Below are 14,955 nucleotides of genomic sequence, written 5' to 3'. Positions count from 1 at the left end.
GGGGAAATTGCTTTCCAGCTTTGTGCTGGGTGGTTGGGATGAGGGTGGCCAGGGAAGGTGAAGTCAGGCTGACACCAAGACAGACCCAAGATGTCCCAGTTCTGGCCACCCTAAGTCTCTAAAGCAGCAGCTGGTGGGAGGGGCAGTATTGGGCAGTATGTCAGGGGGGCCACCTGTCTGTTTACACAGTACAATGTTCCCCTCCCAGGCATATATCCTTCTTCCTTGTCGCTGGGCCCTATGGGTAGACAAGGCGACTGGAGGGGTGCCAAGAAAAGGGCAGTGCCCCCACAAGCATCTGAAAACAAAGCTGCTGCTCCATTTGCCCAGTTTGGAGATTAGCAAGGTTTTGTGATTAGCCAGGCAGGGGGTCAGCATTCTGGACACCTCACTGATTTGGGGGTCAGCCTACCCTCCCAAAGCTGACATTCACTCCTAGATCATGGCCTGGGACCCTCAGGTGACTAGTCCACTCTCTGGCTATGTACTGTTGAATGAAAAGGGGACATGCAAATCTCTTTTCAGCTATTCTGAAATAACCATTGCCATAGGGGAACACAGTCTACTCAACATGAAGAATTCAAACCCAACAGAAGTGGGTGAGAAGCAGGAACCTACTGCTAGGAACCCACTGCGTTCCCTCACAAGTGCTCTCAGTAGCTGGAACTTGGAGAAGTACTTTTGGTGGGGTGTTAGGATGTGGGTGGATCCGGGTCCTGGTTTGGGATTGCCCCTGCAAGAACCCTGGGCTAACGTCAGTTGGAAGCTCTGTGGCCTCCCCCTCCTGAGTCCTGTTTTCCCTGGAGGACCTTGGCCCACCCCTGTGGAATGTGGGGGTGAGAGTGGGAGAAAGCCGCCTGCAGTTACTCCTACTCAGAAAACTCTGTTGTGCTCTTCTCCAAGGGGGTGCAGCTGGCAGCTCTGCCACCCAGAGTCCTTAGCCTGCAACCCAGTGAAGGGGCCTCTGAGGCACTCCCAGTGCCACTGGCAAGCAGCCCTGCAACCTTCGGGCCCCAGCCACCTCCCAGCCCCTGTTCTCTAATTCCAGCCTTTTTGGTGTGGAGAGAGGAAGCCCCATTTGAAGGCTGAAGGCTAATGGCTGAGTGAGGGAACTAGAAGGTTCCTGAAGCTTTAAAGCTCCTGGAAGCCCTCACCCTGCATGTGACCCCTCACCTTGGGGGAGCCTGCCCCAGCCCCCACTCCCGCCTGTTCCTACAGGGCCCCAGTGTTTCCAGGGTCACACAGCACCATGTGGAAACTATTCCTCGGGGCAGCTCTCCTTGGGCTTTTTATCCTCTGAATCATGCATTTTTCTGCCCTTATTTGGTGTGGTTTGGTTGCTGGGCAGCTGTCCAGGGTGAGTTTGCAGGAGGAAACACAGCAAGGCAGCCTCGCTCCACTTATGTGACAGTCTTCCTCCCGCCCTCTGAGTGCAAAAAGCCCAGTAGAGACCACCAGGCATGGATATTGACCTGCTGGGAAGGGACTTCAGGCTTCTTCTTTTTAGTACCCAAGAGAATTCTTTCTCAGATGTTTTTGTGGCTGGAGAATATTTTTGCCATTGCTTTCAGAAGACTTCCCCTCCTAACTCCCCCTCTTTCCTGGGAATTTCCTTCCTTAAATGGAAAGCCTTAAACGCTCACTCCAAACTCGCTCTTCTAGCTCCCCCCAGGAAAAATAACAAGCAAACAGACCTGCTTGCCCAGGGCCCCTGGAGGAGCTTCCCTTAGAGGTGGGCTGTGTGTGCTCCCGCCAGGAGGGGGCGTTGGGGCCACTTTTTCATTAACAATGTTAGGCTCAAGCTAACTGAACTTTTGCACGTGCCTCTCTACAGAGAGTTGTGTATAAACACACTGCTCAGCAGGACAGAGCGAGATTGGAAACTGAGGGCAAATCCCTTCCTCTGTACATCGAACTCTTGCTGAGGCGAATCCCAGGCCTTAAAAACGGGGAGTTCTGTACTCTGGGCTTTATCCAGCTCCTCCAGGGAAAGGAGGCTTGGGGTGAGGTGGGCACGGGGCATCTTTCTGGCCCAACTGTGAAGTCCCAAAAAGTTTCACAAGGTTCCTATTGAATGACAACTTTCTTCTTTTTCTCCAGGGTTGAGTTCCAGAATAAATTCTACAGCGGGACTGGTTTCAAGTTCCTACCCTTCTCCTTCGAGCATATTCGGGAAGGGAAGTTTGAAGAGTGAGCCCCTGTGAGGACCACGTGCCCCACACTGCCCACCCTGCCTCCCCCCACAATGATGAGCTGTGCTCCTCTGCCCGTTGGTTGTGATCCGTGGGCACCAGGACATTCGTGTCACCCCATCTGTGAGTCATTTAGATAGAAGAGTCCTCCCTGGGTCTCCCACCACCCCCAGATTTGTGTGTAGTGCAGTGGTTTGCTGGCTGTCACTTATACCCACTGGGCACCAGCCTTGCCCTCTTAGCTTCCACCCAACCAGAGAGCCCCTCCCACCTCCTGGTGGTGAGCGTCTGTGCATTCCCACGCAATCCCGTAGCCCTTTCATCTTCCCTGAGTGTGTGGATGGAAGTAGCACCCATGCCTTTCACATCTAGACTTTGAGTTCCGTCCACCTGCCACGGTAGTTTCTAGCAGGAGTAGTGCAGGGAGCAATACAGGTTCTCCCCTAGAAGGGGACACTGGTAATACACCCCACTCTTGGGTTAGCAGGGGTGGGTCCAGGAAGATATTTATGTCCTTTGCCCACCCCGCTCTAGTGCTTGTTTATCAGGCATTCAGCTGGACCCAACTGGACCATCATGAGTGGCTTCTCCCTGTCACCCCCAGGGGTCATGGGATATCCACACCACCTTCCTGACCCCACCCTGCACTCCCACCCTCTCCTCTCTCCTCATTCATGCCCTGCAGTGTATAGCACAGCCGGGAGTGCCTGGAGCAGAGGCTTTGTCTGCTTTGCAGTGCACAGGGCTTCCCTCCCCCGGCTGGCTTCTTCCCCGCCCTTGCGTGGGCCCTGCCCACAGGCACAGCCTTGGGCAGAGGGTGCAGGCTGATGCTCTTCCGGTGGAGACCCTCAGACCTTCCCCACCCCTAATCATCATGTCTTGAGTATGGGACTGGGATCCTCTCAGTTCTGCCTGCAGTCTGCCTGCCTCTGCCCCCTAGTGTCCCTCCTCACCTCCACACTGGCCCCAGGTCTCAGGAGGGGTGTCCTGGGCAGGGAAGGTTAGTATCACTGATGGCTAGCTGATTGGAAGCCATTGGCAGGGCTGCCGTGCATGTGGCTGTGAGGGCTGCAGAGCCCAGCCGAGGGGCCTCCTCCCCGTCATCCCAAACCTTCTAATCATGTGCTGGCATGGCAGCCCTGGCTGCCCTGGCCAAGTTAATCCCCACCGCTTTCAGTGGTAGAAAGAATTCCCTGAGTGGGCCCAGCCACCGCCCTCCTCCCACCCTGGCTTTTCTGAGTGAGCTGCCTGGAGTCCTGGCCTCTCTCCCCGGCTTGGCTGCCCCAGCTTCACTGGATGCTGGCCACCATGACCTGGCCCGACCTTGTGCAGCCCCCTGCCCTCGTATTATCCAGGGTTTTCATGATGATCTTTACTCTGTTTCAAGTGGGGTTTGAAGCAGAGTTCAGGGAACTCTGCCCAAAGCCCTCCTATTGAGACATTCCTGTGTTGAATAAAATGTGTTTGACTCCCCCAGAGAGACTGCCTGTCACTGTGCCCACAGCCCCTGTGCTCCAGGCTCAGCCATCTTGAGCCCATCTGGACCCCTAACCTTTGCCTCCCTCCTCCAGCATTGTGGCTTTTCCTTCTGTCAAAGGCCACAGCTGCAATGGGCCTGGCTGGCAGTTAGTTTGGGAAATTCTCACTTGTCCCAAGTTTCCTACTTGCAGGAGCCGAGGCAGTTCTGCAAACACTACCTGTGGGAGGAGGGGACTGGGTGGCCCATCTTCATCTCTCCCCTTCACTCATTGCACATCCAGACAGCATGGGGGCAGGGGGCACTGGGTATCTCCCCACGCTTCTCCCTCTTCTCCAAGTGTGCCCTCCAGGGCCCAGTGGCCTGACTATTTTGAGCCTTGACACCCTTGGCCTTAGTGTAAGTGGAGTCTCCACACGGGTTCCTCCGGGCAGCTGCGGAGTGTGAGGTGCTGGAATTGGCAGGCAGCAGGTGAAGAGCTGGCAGACCATCCAGGGCAGGAGGCCCCCCTCCCCGCCACACTGCCTAGTGAGACACTGCATACTCTGTGCCCTCCCTCTTCACTCCTCCCTCCAGGGTTCTCAGGGCAGGGGCCCTGACCTGGGCAGGCTAACTACCACTGCCCCCTGTTCATTCCATGTTCCAGCCTAGCCTAAAGCCCTCCCTCCTCCCTAACAGTGCTACCTGTCCCTGGAGTCGGCCCTGAGGTCCCTACCCTACCCAGCTCCTCAAAGATAAGGTCTTGAGTAGAAACTCTGGTCAATGAGCTCTCACCATTAGTTATTACAGAAATGCAAATAAAAACCAGAATGAGATATATCACACCCACTAAAAAGGCAGTAATAAGAAAATTATAAGTGTTCACAAGGAGAAATTGGAACCCCAATTCACTGCTAGTGGGAATGTAAAATGGTGCAGCTGCTTGAAGCAGTCTGGCAGTTCCTCAAAATATTAAACGGAATTGGCCAGGTGCAGTGGCTCACTCCTGTAATCCTAGCACTTCGGGAGGCTGAGACGGGTGGATCATGAGATCAGGAGTTCAAGACCAACCTGGCCAAAATGGTGAAACCCTATCTCTACTAAAAATACAAAAATTAGCCGGGCACAGTGGCAGGTGCCTGTAATCTCAGCTACTCAGGAGGCTGAGGTAGGAGAATTGCTTGAACCCGGGAGGTGGAGGTTGCAGTAAGCTGAGATTGCACCACTGCACTCCAGCCTGGGTGACAGAGTGAGACTCTGTCCCAAAAACAAATACTAAACAGAATTAACCTAAGATCCAGCAATTGCACTTTCTTTTTNCCTGGCTGAGCTGCAGAGTGTGCAGGAAGTCCCAGAGCCCTGTGGTAGCAGATGGGGAAAAGGATGGCTGCATCCATTTGGTCCTTTTTTTTTTTTTTGAGATGGAGTTTTGCTCTTGTTGCCCAGGCTGGAGTGCAGTGGCCATTCACAGGTGCGATCCCACTACTGATCAGCACGGGAGTTTTGACCTGCTCTGTCTCCGACCTGGGCCGGTTCACCCCTCCTTAGGCAACCTGGTGGTCCCCCACTCCCAGGAGGTCACCATATTGATGCCGAACTTAGTGCGGACACCCAATCGGCATAGCGCACTACAGCCCAGAACTCCTGGACTCAAGAGATCCTCCAGCCTCAGCCTCCCGAATAGCTGGGACTACAGGCACGTGCCACCATGCCCAGCTACACTTTCTTATCTATCCAAGAAAAATGGAAGCATGCACACAAAAACTTGTACACAAATGTTCATGGCAGCATTATTCATAAAAGCCTCAAAATGGAAACAGACTAATGTCTACCAGCTGATAAATGGATAAATAAAAGGTGGGCTAGGCATGGTGGATATTATTCTACAATAAACAGGAATGAGGTACTGATACATGCTACAACATGAATGGACCTCAAAACCAGCCACAGAAGACCACCTACTTTATGATTCCATTTATGTGGAATCTCCAGAATAGACAGACCCATAGAGACAAGGATTTTGTGGATGTCAGGGGCTGGATGCTGGATGGGACTGGGGGGGAGAGTTACGGTGGAGTGACTCCTAAGGGGTGTGGGGTTTCTTTGATGAAAATGTAAAGTTAGTCTGGTGATGGCTGCACAATTATGTGAATATACTAAAACCCATTGAATTGTACACTTTACGTTGGTAAATTGCTTTTTGAGATGGAATCTTGCTCTGTCACCCAGGCTGGAGTGCAGTGGCACCATCTTGGCTCACTGCAACCTCTGCCTCCTGGGTTCAAGCGATTTTCCTGCCTCAGCCTCCTAAGTAGCTGGGATTACAGGCATGTGCCACCACACCAGGCTTTTTTTTTTTTTTTTTCCCCTGAGCCGGAGTTTCCCTTTTTTTTCCCTGGCTGGAGTGTAATGGTGCAATCTTGGCTCACTGCAACCTCTGCCTCCTGGGTTCAAGCGATTTTCCTGCCTCAGCCTCCCAAGTAGCTGGGATGACAGGCATGTGCCACCACATCCAGCTAATTTTTGTATTTTTAGTAGAGGCAGGGTTTCCCTATGTTGGCCAGACTGGTTTCGAATTTCTGACCTCAGGTGATCCCCCTGCCTCAGCTTCCCAAAGTACTGGGATTATAGGTGTGAGCCACCAGGCCCCAGCCTTACACTGGTAAATTTTATGGTATATAATCTCAATAAAATGGGAGTGGCATAGGGCTTCCTTGGGAAGAAATTTCTCCCGTGTCTGTCTGACAAACTGGGAGGAAGCAGGGCCAGTGAGTCCTTGGCTAGACTAAGTTCTCAGAATCTAGTGGCCTTGGGCTGCTTCCAGCTAAAGTTGGGCTGACCTGGCTGAGCTGCAGAGTGTGCAGGAAGTCCCAGAGCCCTGTGGTAGCAGATGGGGAAAAGGATGGCTGCATCCATTTGGTCCTTTTTTTTTTTTTGAGATGGAGTTTTGCTCTTGTTGCCCAGGCTGGAGTACAATGGCACGATCTCGGCTCACCGCAACCTCCGCCTCTTGGGTTCAAACAGTTTTCCTGCTTCAGCCTTCCAAGTTGCTGGGATTACAGGCGCCCACTACTACGCCCAGCTAATTTTTTGTATTTTTAGTAGAGACGGGTTTTGCCATGTTGGCCAGGCCGGTCTTGAACTCCTGACCTCAGGTGATCCATCCGCCTCAGCCTCCCAAAGTGGTGGGATTACAGGTGTGAGCCACTGTGCCTGGCCATTTGCTCCTGCTTTTAAGGGATGTGCCCTTATACCCTGATCCCCTTCTTGTGGAACCCCAGGACCCTAGATATCTGTCTATTGAGTCTGTGCCCCTGTCCAGGAAATGCCCCTCATCTTGAGGTCCTAGAACTGTGGGAGGGTGGCCTGGGCATACTTGGCCTGGTGAGTCCCAGCCTTTGTAGAGAGAGAGAACAAGTCTATCACTGCCTTCACTGGATGGGACTGCACTTCTTTCTGCCCCAGGAACCTTGGGTGGAAGGGGCATTGGAGCTCAAATCCAGCTGGCAGCCTCAGAGTTCAGATCCAAGTGGCCTGCCTCCTCCACTCCTCAGCCTACCCAAGCCATGTCCTAGGTGTGGGTTGCTCCCTGGTGGCCAGATAGGGAAGGACTCATTCCTCCTTTGGCAAGGTGGGCTGGGATCTGAGCTGGGCTGTGTAATAGGCAGGCAACTGCATTGGAAGGGCAGAGATGAAGGAATCCTAGGTTATTCTGGAGTGATGAGCAGAGGAGTAAACTAGCCAGGAGCAAAAGATGAGTTGGAGAGCATGCAGAGAGCCCAGCCAGCTTGCTTCACACACACTACAGGAAAAGTAATGAGTTGTGTCACATGGTAAAGGATCAGGCCGGGTGTGGTGGCTCACGCCTGTAATCCCAGCACTTTGGGAGGCTGAGGCGGGTGAACCATGAGGTCAGGAGTTTTGAGACCAGCCTGGCCAACATAGTGAAACCCTGTCTCCACTAAAAATACAAAAAACTAGCCGGGTGACAGAGAGAGACTCCATTTCAAAACAAAAAAAGTATTTCACTCAGTGTCCCTGAATCTTCCCCTCTCTCCCACAACCACTGTTTACAGAGCCTTAAAACAAAGAAACAAATACGATAATGTGTTCTTGTGCTCCGTTGCCTGGCCTGGAGTGCTGTGGTGCCATCTGGGCTCACTGCAGCCTTGACCTCCGAGGCTCAAGTGATCCTTCCTGCTGAACCTCCCGAGTAGCTGAGACCATAGGCACATGCCACCATGCCGGGCTAATCTTTGTATTATTTGTAGAGAAGGGGTTTTGCCATGTTCCCAGGCTGGTCTTGGACTCCTAGACTCAAGTGATCCGCCTGCCTGAACTTCTTATGATCAGGGGCCACCACAATGGGCTAGTTTTTTTTTTTTTTTTTTGAGTCAGGGTCTCACTCTGTTGCCTGGCCTGGAGTGGGGTGGTGTGATCACGCCTCACTGCAGCCTCAAACCCCTGGGCTCAAGCCATCCTCCCACCTCAGCCTCCTGAATAACTGGGACCGCAAACACAGGCCACTGCACCCAAATAACTTTTGCAGAGACAGGGTTTTTGCATGGTCTTGAACGCCTGGACTCACGCGCTCCACCTGCCTCCGCCTCCCAGTGCTGTGATTACAGGTGTGAGCCATCACACCTAACACACCTAGTGCAGTCCTTCTAAAGACTCTCCCAGCACCCAGGCAGCCTTACTCAAGCTCTCCCTGATCAGATAGGCAACCCGATAAGTTGCATTGTCTGGGGAAGGGCAGCAAGAACCCTGCTCTGGGAGTTAAGAGTTCCCGGACCTAGCACAGAGCTGCTCTCCTTACTAACTAGTTACTGATCTTGCCCAAGTCACTTCCTTCCTCTGGCTCTGTTTCCCAATCTGTAAAATTGTTACTGGAAAGGGGTCCTAGTCCAGACCCAAAGAAAGGTGAGGAGAGCAAAAATCACACCCTCCCCAGACAAAAAGTTCTTATCTGAGCAATTTAGATAAGGAGCAATCTAAGGAGCAATGACCACACCTGTTGACCATCAGGCCATTGGAAGGCAAAACTCCTTGTCTGGGGAATTTAGAAATAGTCAAGGCCTGTCGTGGTGGCTCACACCTGTAATCCCAGCACTTTGGGAGGCCAAGGCAGGTGGATCACTTGAGGTCAAAAGTTCGAGACCAGCCTGGCCAACAGGATGAAACCCCGTCCCTACAAAAATTAGCCAGGTGTGATGGTGCATGCCTGTAATCCCAGCTATTCAAGAGGCTGAGACAGAAGAATTGCTTGAACCCGGAAGCAGAGGTTGCAGTGAGCTGAGATCAGGCCACTGCACTCCAGCCTGGGTGACAGAGGGAGACTCTCAAAAGAAAAAAAATCAAACTTCCCTAGTATTTAAAGTCAGCATCTAATTCCAGGCCTCTTTTAACATTTATAAGTAACTAAAATTTCTATACTTTTTAAAAAAATAAACACTTATTTCTCACAGTTCTGGAGGCTGGAAAGTCCAAGATCAAGGTGCTTATAGAGTCAGTGTCTGGTGAGGGCTCACTTACTGCTTAATAAGCTGTGCCTTCTCACTGTGGTTTCACAAGGTAGAAGTGGGTAGGGGCTTCTCTTTGGTCTCCCTTATAAAGATACCAATCCCATTCCTGAGGGCTCTGCCCTCACAACGTAAAATTTCTATACATTTATGCCATGCTGAAACTCATTTTACAACCCTAAGCCTCTGCCTTAATGTGCATACATGCTCTTTTTTTTTTTTTTGAGACTGAGTTTTGCTCTTGTTATCCAGGCTGGAGTGCAATGGCTCATTGCAACCTCTGTCTCCTGGGTCCAAGCAATTCTCCTGCCTCAGCTTCCTGAGTGGCTGGGATTACAGGGGCACCCCACCAGGCCCAGCTAAGTTTTGTATTTTTAGTAGAGACAGGGTTTCACCATGTTAGCCAGGCTGGTCTCGAACTCCTGACATCAGGTGAGGTGATGCACACACCTCATCCCAAAGTGCTGGTATTACAGGCGTGAGCCACCACACCCAACCAGTTGGTAAATTCTTTTTACCAACCCTTGAGTCGACCACTTCTCAGTGCCAGAGCTCTGACATGTCACCCAGCAAGAGTGTTGTTGGATCTCAAGCAAGAAAGAATTCGGGGAGCGTCCATAAAGTGAAAGCAAGTTTATTAGAGAAGTAAAGAAACAAAAGAATGGTAACTCCATAAGCAGAGCAGCGGTAAGAACTGCTGGTTGGCTATTTTTATGGTTATTCCTTGAGTATATGATAAACAAGGGGTGGGTCATCCATGAGTTTTCCAGAAAAGGGGCAGGGATTCTCCCCCCCAACTGAGGGTCCCTCCACTTTTGGACCGTATAGGGCAACTTCTGGACATTGCCATGGCATTTGTAAGCTGCCTGGCACTGCTGGGAGTGTCCTTAGCATGTTTAATGCATCATAATTAGCGTATAATGAGCAGTGAGTGAGGACGACCAGAGGTCACCTTCCTGACTCTCTTGGGTTTAGCAGGTTTTGACTGGTTTCCTTGCTGCATTTTGTTTTGTTTTGTTTTGTTTTTTAAGACTGAGTTTTGCTCTTGTTGCCCAGGCTGACGTGCAATGGTGCAATCTCAGCTCACCGCAACCTCCACCTCTGGGGTTCAAGTGATTCTCCAGCCTCAGTGTCCTGAGTAGCTGGGACTACAGGCATGTACCACCACGCCTAGCTAATTTTGTATTTTTAGCTTAGACGGGGTTTCGCCATGTTGGTCAGGCTGGTCTTGAACTCCTGACCTCAGGTAATCCGCCTGCCTTGGCCTTCCAAAGTGTTGGCATTACAGGCGTGAGCCCCCGCACCTGGCTGCTGCATTCTGTCAGCAGGGTCTTGTGACCTTGTACCTTGTGCTGACCTCCTGTCTCATCCTGTGACAAAGAAGGCCTGGCCAGGCGTGGTGGCTCACGCCTATAATCCCAGCACTTTGGGAGGCCGAGGCGGGTGGATCACGAGGTCAGGAGATCGAGACCATCCTGGTCAACACGGTGAAACCCCGTCCCTACTAAAAATACAAAAATTAGCTGGGCATGGTGGCGCGCGCCTGTAGTACCAGCTACTAGGGAGGCTGAGGCAGGAGAATTGCTCGAACCCAGGAGGCGGAGGTTGCGGTGAGCCGAGATCGCGCCATTGCTCTCCAGCCTCGGTAACAAGAGCGAAACTCCGTCTCAAAAAAAAAAAAAAGAAGGCGGCCTAACCTCCTGGGGATGCAACCCAGCAGGTCTCAGCCTCATTTTACCCAGCCCCTGTTCAAGATGGACTCGCTCTTGTTGGAAACTTCTGACAAAATGACAGCTCCTGTCATGTTGCTGCTGCTGCCAATGGACAGCCCCTAACGTGCCCACCAGCCCTGCTCCACGGCCAGCCTGGGCTCACTTTCCCTCCTCCAACTTCCTAGCCCGTTAGTTCCTCAAATCTGCAAGCTCTCTGCCTTCCCAGGGCCTTCATAGATGCATCTTCTCTGTCTGGAAGGCTCTTCTTCTCCCTCTTCTAGCCAATTCCTATTCATCCTTGAGTTTCAGATTAAAAGTCACTTCCTGGCCGGTCGTGGTGGCTCACGCCTGTAATCCAAGCACTTTGGAGGCCAAGGCGGGTGGATCACCCGGGGTCGGGAGTTCAAGACCACCCTGACCAACATGGTGAAACCCCGTCTTTATAAAATAAATAAATTAAAATTAAAATTAAAAAAAGTCACTTCCTTTGGAAGCCTTACCCTTGCACTTCTTGGCAGCATCACAACTATGATGGAGATCCTTTGGTTTCTAGGTCATCCCCTGACAGGGACAGTAGCGACCGTCTATCTCGTTCGTTCATCAGTAGGGCAGTAGCTACGGCAGTACCCGATACAAAGTAAACTCCAAAGTGTATTTATTAGACTGTTGGATGGATGGAAGTTATCTGCCAGTGAAAGCGGGTTTTACCTGAAGGCGTTCTGTGAGGGCCAGCGGGTCCCTTTCGGCTCTGGACGCTTCAGGTTGCCGGGGTCACGCGCTCCCCACCGCGTGCGGTCACTAGACACCCCCAAGGGCGCAGCCTGGGACCCGGAAGCCGAGACTCCCGGCCCCGAGGCCCGGCTTGGCCTTCGGGTCCACGTGGCCGGAGGCCCGCAGCTGATTGGACGGGGGTCGCCCCGCCCCCTGGCAGTCACGAGCCCCCGCTGGGCTGAGGCCATGGAAGCGGTGGCCGTGGCGGTAGGGGTCCTGCTCCTGGCTGGGGCTGGGGGCGCGGCAGGCGACGAGGCCGGGGAGGCGGCCGCCGTGCGGGCGCTCGTGGCCCGGCTGCTGGGGCCCGGCCCCGCGGCAAACTTCTCGGTGTCGGTGGAGCGCGCCCTGGCGGCCGAGCCGGGCTTTGATACCTATAGCCTGAGCGGCGGCGGCGCGGCGCTGGTGCGGGTGCGCGGCTCCACGGGCGTGGCGGCCGCCGCGGGGCTGCACCGCTACCTGCGTGACTTCTGTGGCTGCCACGTGGCCTGGTCCAGCTCTCAGCTGCGCCTGCCGCGGCCACTGCCAGCCGTGCCTGGGGAGTTGACCGAGGCCACGCCCAACAGGTACCGCCCCGCAGCTCCCCCGCGTCAGCCCGAGGCGCCCACTTCCCCCGCCCCGAGCCGCTGCCACCCCAACCGGGAGGCTGAGTGGGGAGCGCTGGCAGGAAGGCCCAGCATCGCCGCCTCAGCAGATGTGTGACCTTGAGCCAGCCACTCTGCCGCTCCGAGCGGGCCCACCTGCAAAACGGAAAGAAGATGCCTGCCGTGCAGGGTTATTGTGAGGATTTGCACTATGATGGGCGTAGAATTTGTGGTGCACAATTGGTGATGTGTGAATTTTCTTCCCTTCCTCCCCCACCTCTTTGAACCTGCGGACTGAGGAAGGACGTCCCCCCCCACCCACCCACAGACCTGTGTTCCAGCTCCTGCTGCCCTCCCCCTGCCCACCTGTTAGACTGTGGGGGCTGGGACCCCCGTTCCAGGAAAACACCGTCCAGAGGAGGGGCCCTGGCAGTGTGGCATGAAAGTGGAATATGCCACCCAAATACCTGCCAGGCTCGAGGGCCCTGGGGGAGTACAGGGGGTGGGTGCCTCAGAAGCCCAGCCCAGGTACCTGGTCCCAGCTCCACCTGGGGTAGGCCCCAGCCTGAAGCAGAAGGGCCGTTTTTGGAGCCCCTCTCCTCTCCTCCAAGTGGGGGATAGGGGAGTTGTCCCAGGGCCATGGACCCTCCAGAGTGGGATGCGCTCCAGCTCATGACACTGCCCGCAGGTACCGCTATTACCAGAATGTGTGCACGCAAAGCTACTCCTTCGTGTGGTGGGACTGGGCCCGCTGGGAGCGAGAGATAGACTGGATGGCGCTGAATGGGATCAACCTGGCATTGGCCTGGAGCGGCCAGGAGGCCATCTGGCAGCGGGTGCGTGCCCACTGTCCCCACCCTCCTGCCCTGGCAGGAGCCTCCCTAGGTGCCTTCACGTGCCCCTCAGCACGGGCACAGTGTATGTCTCCAGAAGTGCTTACAGCTTGCACCATGGCTCCAGCCTCCTAAAAACTGAGGCTTCCAGTTTGAGGAATGGGGCTCCTTCCCCTCATCTCCCCTATGTGGCTAATCACCTGGTCCCTTGGATCCAACTCAGGGGCAGCACTAGATCTGCCTCCCTGGAAGCCTCTGTTTTACACCAGCTGCTCCAGGCGCTGCTTAAGCTCTTCACACAGCTGTCCTACCCTTCCATCTGGCACTCTGGCTCCATGAAGCCTTCTAAGGACTTCCTCTTGGGGGAAAGCCCCTTTGTGCCCCATCTCCTCACCCGTGGGACAAAGGTGACCCAGTGAACTCACCTGCTCACAGGTCTCTTTCCCCTGAGCTGTGGGCTCCTTGCTGGCAGGGGTCAGATTTTGTCTCAGTAGCCCTAGCACCCAGCACAGAGACGCAATGAGTGAAAGGCTGTTGAATGAATGAATCAATGGATGCAGATGAATATATTTCTATGTGTGAGGAACCCTTTCCTCCTCAGGTGTACCTGGCTTTGGGCCTGACCCAGGCAGAGATTGATGAGTTCTTTACTGGTCCTGCCTTCCTGGCCTGGGGGCGTATGGGCAATCTGCACACCTGGGATGGCCCCTTGCCCCACGCCTGGCACATCAAGCAGCTTTACCTGCAGGTGAAAGGACGGAAAAGGGAAGGGGTGGAATCGGTAATAGATGGTCCCAGGCCCAGGGAGGGTGGTATTTGGCCGGCCCTGGGGCTCTTCACTGATCCAGGGGGACTCCGTGTGTCCTGGGTGATGAGGGCTTCCCCTTAGGACAGCAATGGCCATGCTCACCACTCTCCCTTCCATTCCTCCAGCACCGGATCCTGGACCGGATGCGCTCCTTCGGCATGATCCCAGTGCTACCTGCGTTCTCGGGCCATGTTCCCAGGGCTATCACCAGGTGAGGTTCCCCTCAGCCCCTCCACTTAGAGAGGAAATTTTATTCCCCTCTAGAGCATGACTTAAGAACAGGATTTAAAAACTTAAGCTCTGGGCCGGGCATGGTGGCTCACGCCTGTAATCCCAGCACTTTGGGAGGCTGAGATGGGTGGATCACCTGAGATCAGGAGTTTGAGACCCAGCCTGGCAAACATGGTGAAACCCTGTCTCTACTAAAAATACAAAAGTTAGCCGGGTGTGGTGGCATGTACCTGTAATCCCAGCTACTCGGGAGGCTGAGGCAAAAGAATTGCTTGAACTGGGGAGGCAGATGTTGCAGTGAGCCGAGAACGTGCCAATGCACTCCAGCCTGGGCAACAAGAATGAAACTCCAACTCGAAAAAAAAAGAAACAAACAAACTTAAGCTCTGGATGTAAGCTTGGGTTTCATTTCTGGCTCTGCTGCTAACTAGCTGTGTAACTTTGGGCAGATGACATGACTGCTCTGTGCCTCAGTTTCCTTACTTGTAAAATCGGATCTCTCCCTTACTTTGCTGTAGGGTTTATAATTATTTCTTGATCTATCTGTGACTTTGCACAGAGTGCTAGTAAATGGCAGCCCTGCAGGGCGCAGTGGCTCACGCCTGTAATCCCAGCACTTTGGTAGGCGGAGGCGGGTAGATCACAAGGTCAGGAGTTCAAGACCAGCCTGGCCAACATGGTGAAAACCCGTCCCTACTAAAAATAACCAAAATTGCTGGATGTGGTGGTACATGCCTGTAATCCCAGCTACTTGGGAGGCTGAGGCAGGAGAATTGCTTGAACCCAGGAGGCAAAGATTGCAGTGAGCCAAGATCACACCACTACACTCCAGCCTGGGCAATAGAGGCT

At 53.7% G+C, this 14,955-nt stretch overlaps 2 protein-coding genes across 2 annotated transcripts in view; both read left to right on the top strand.

Annotated features, from left to right (window-relative positions):
* Positions 1-3,670, top strand: part of ATP6V0A1 (ATPase H+ transporting V0 subunit a1) — a 67,233-nt gene extending 63,563 nt beyond the window's left edge. The window contains exon 20 of the mRNA XM_037731655.1: positions 2,101-3,670. Coding sequence (XP_037587583.1) covers positions 2,101-2,194 — 94 coding nt within the window. The 3' untranslated portion in view covers positions 2,195-3,670. The remainder of the gene's footprint in view (positions 1-2,100) is intronic.
* Positions 3,671-10,890: 7,220 nt separating this feature from the next.
* NAGLU (N-acetyl-alpha-glucosaminidase) overlaps positions 10,891-14,955 on the top strand; it is a 9,089-nt gene continuing 5,024 nt past the window's right edge. The window contains exons 1-5 of the mRNA XM_017509397.2: positions 10,891-11,198; positions 11,361-12,216; positions 12,923-13,070; positions 13,669-13,815; positions 14,001-14,086. Coding sequence (XP_017364886.1) covers positions 11,840-12,216; positions 12,923-13,070; positions 13,669-13,815; positions 14,001-14,086 — 758 coding nt within the window. The 5' untranslated portion in view covers positions 10,891-11,198; positions 11,361-11,839. The remainder of the gene's footprint in view (positions 11,199-11,360; positions 12,217-12,922; positions 13,071-13,668; positions 13,816-14,000; positions 14,087-14,955) is intronic.

The sequence above is a fragment of the Cebus imitator genome, unplaced genomic scaffold, assembly GCF_001604975.1.
Source record: "Cebus imitator isolate Cc_AM_T3 unplaced genomic scaffold, Cebus_imitator-1.0 Scaffold415, whole genome shotgun sequence".
In the NCBI taxonomy this organism is placed as follows: domain Eukaryota; kingdom Metazoa; phylum Chordata; class Mammalia; order Primates; family Cebidae; genus Cebus; species Cebus imitator.
This window is presented reverse-complemented; position numbering and strand designations above follow the sequence as displayed.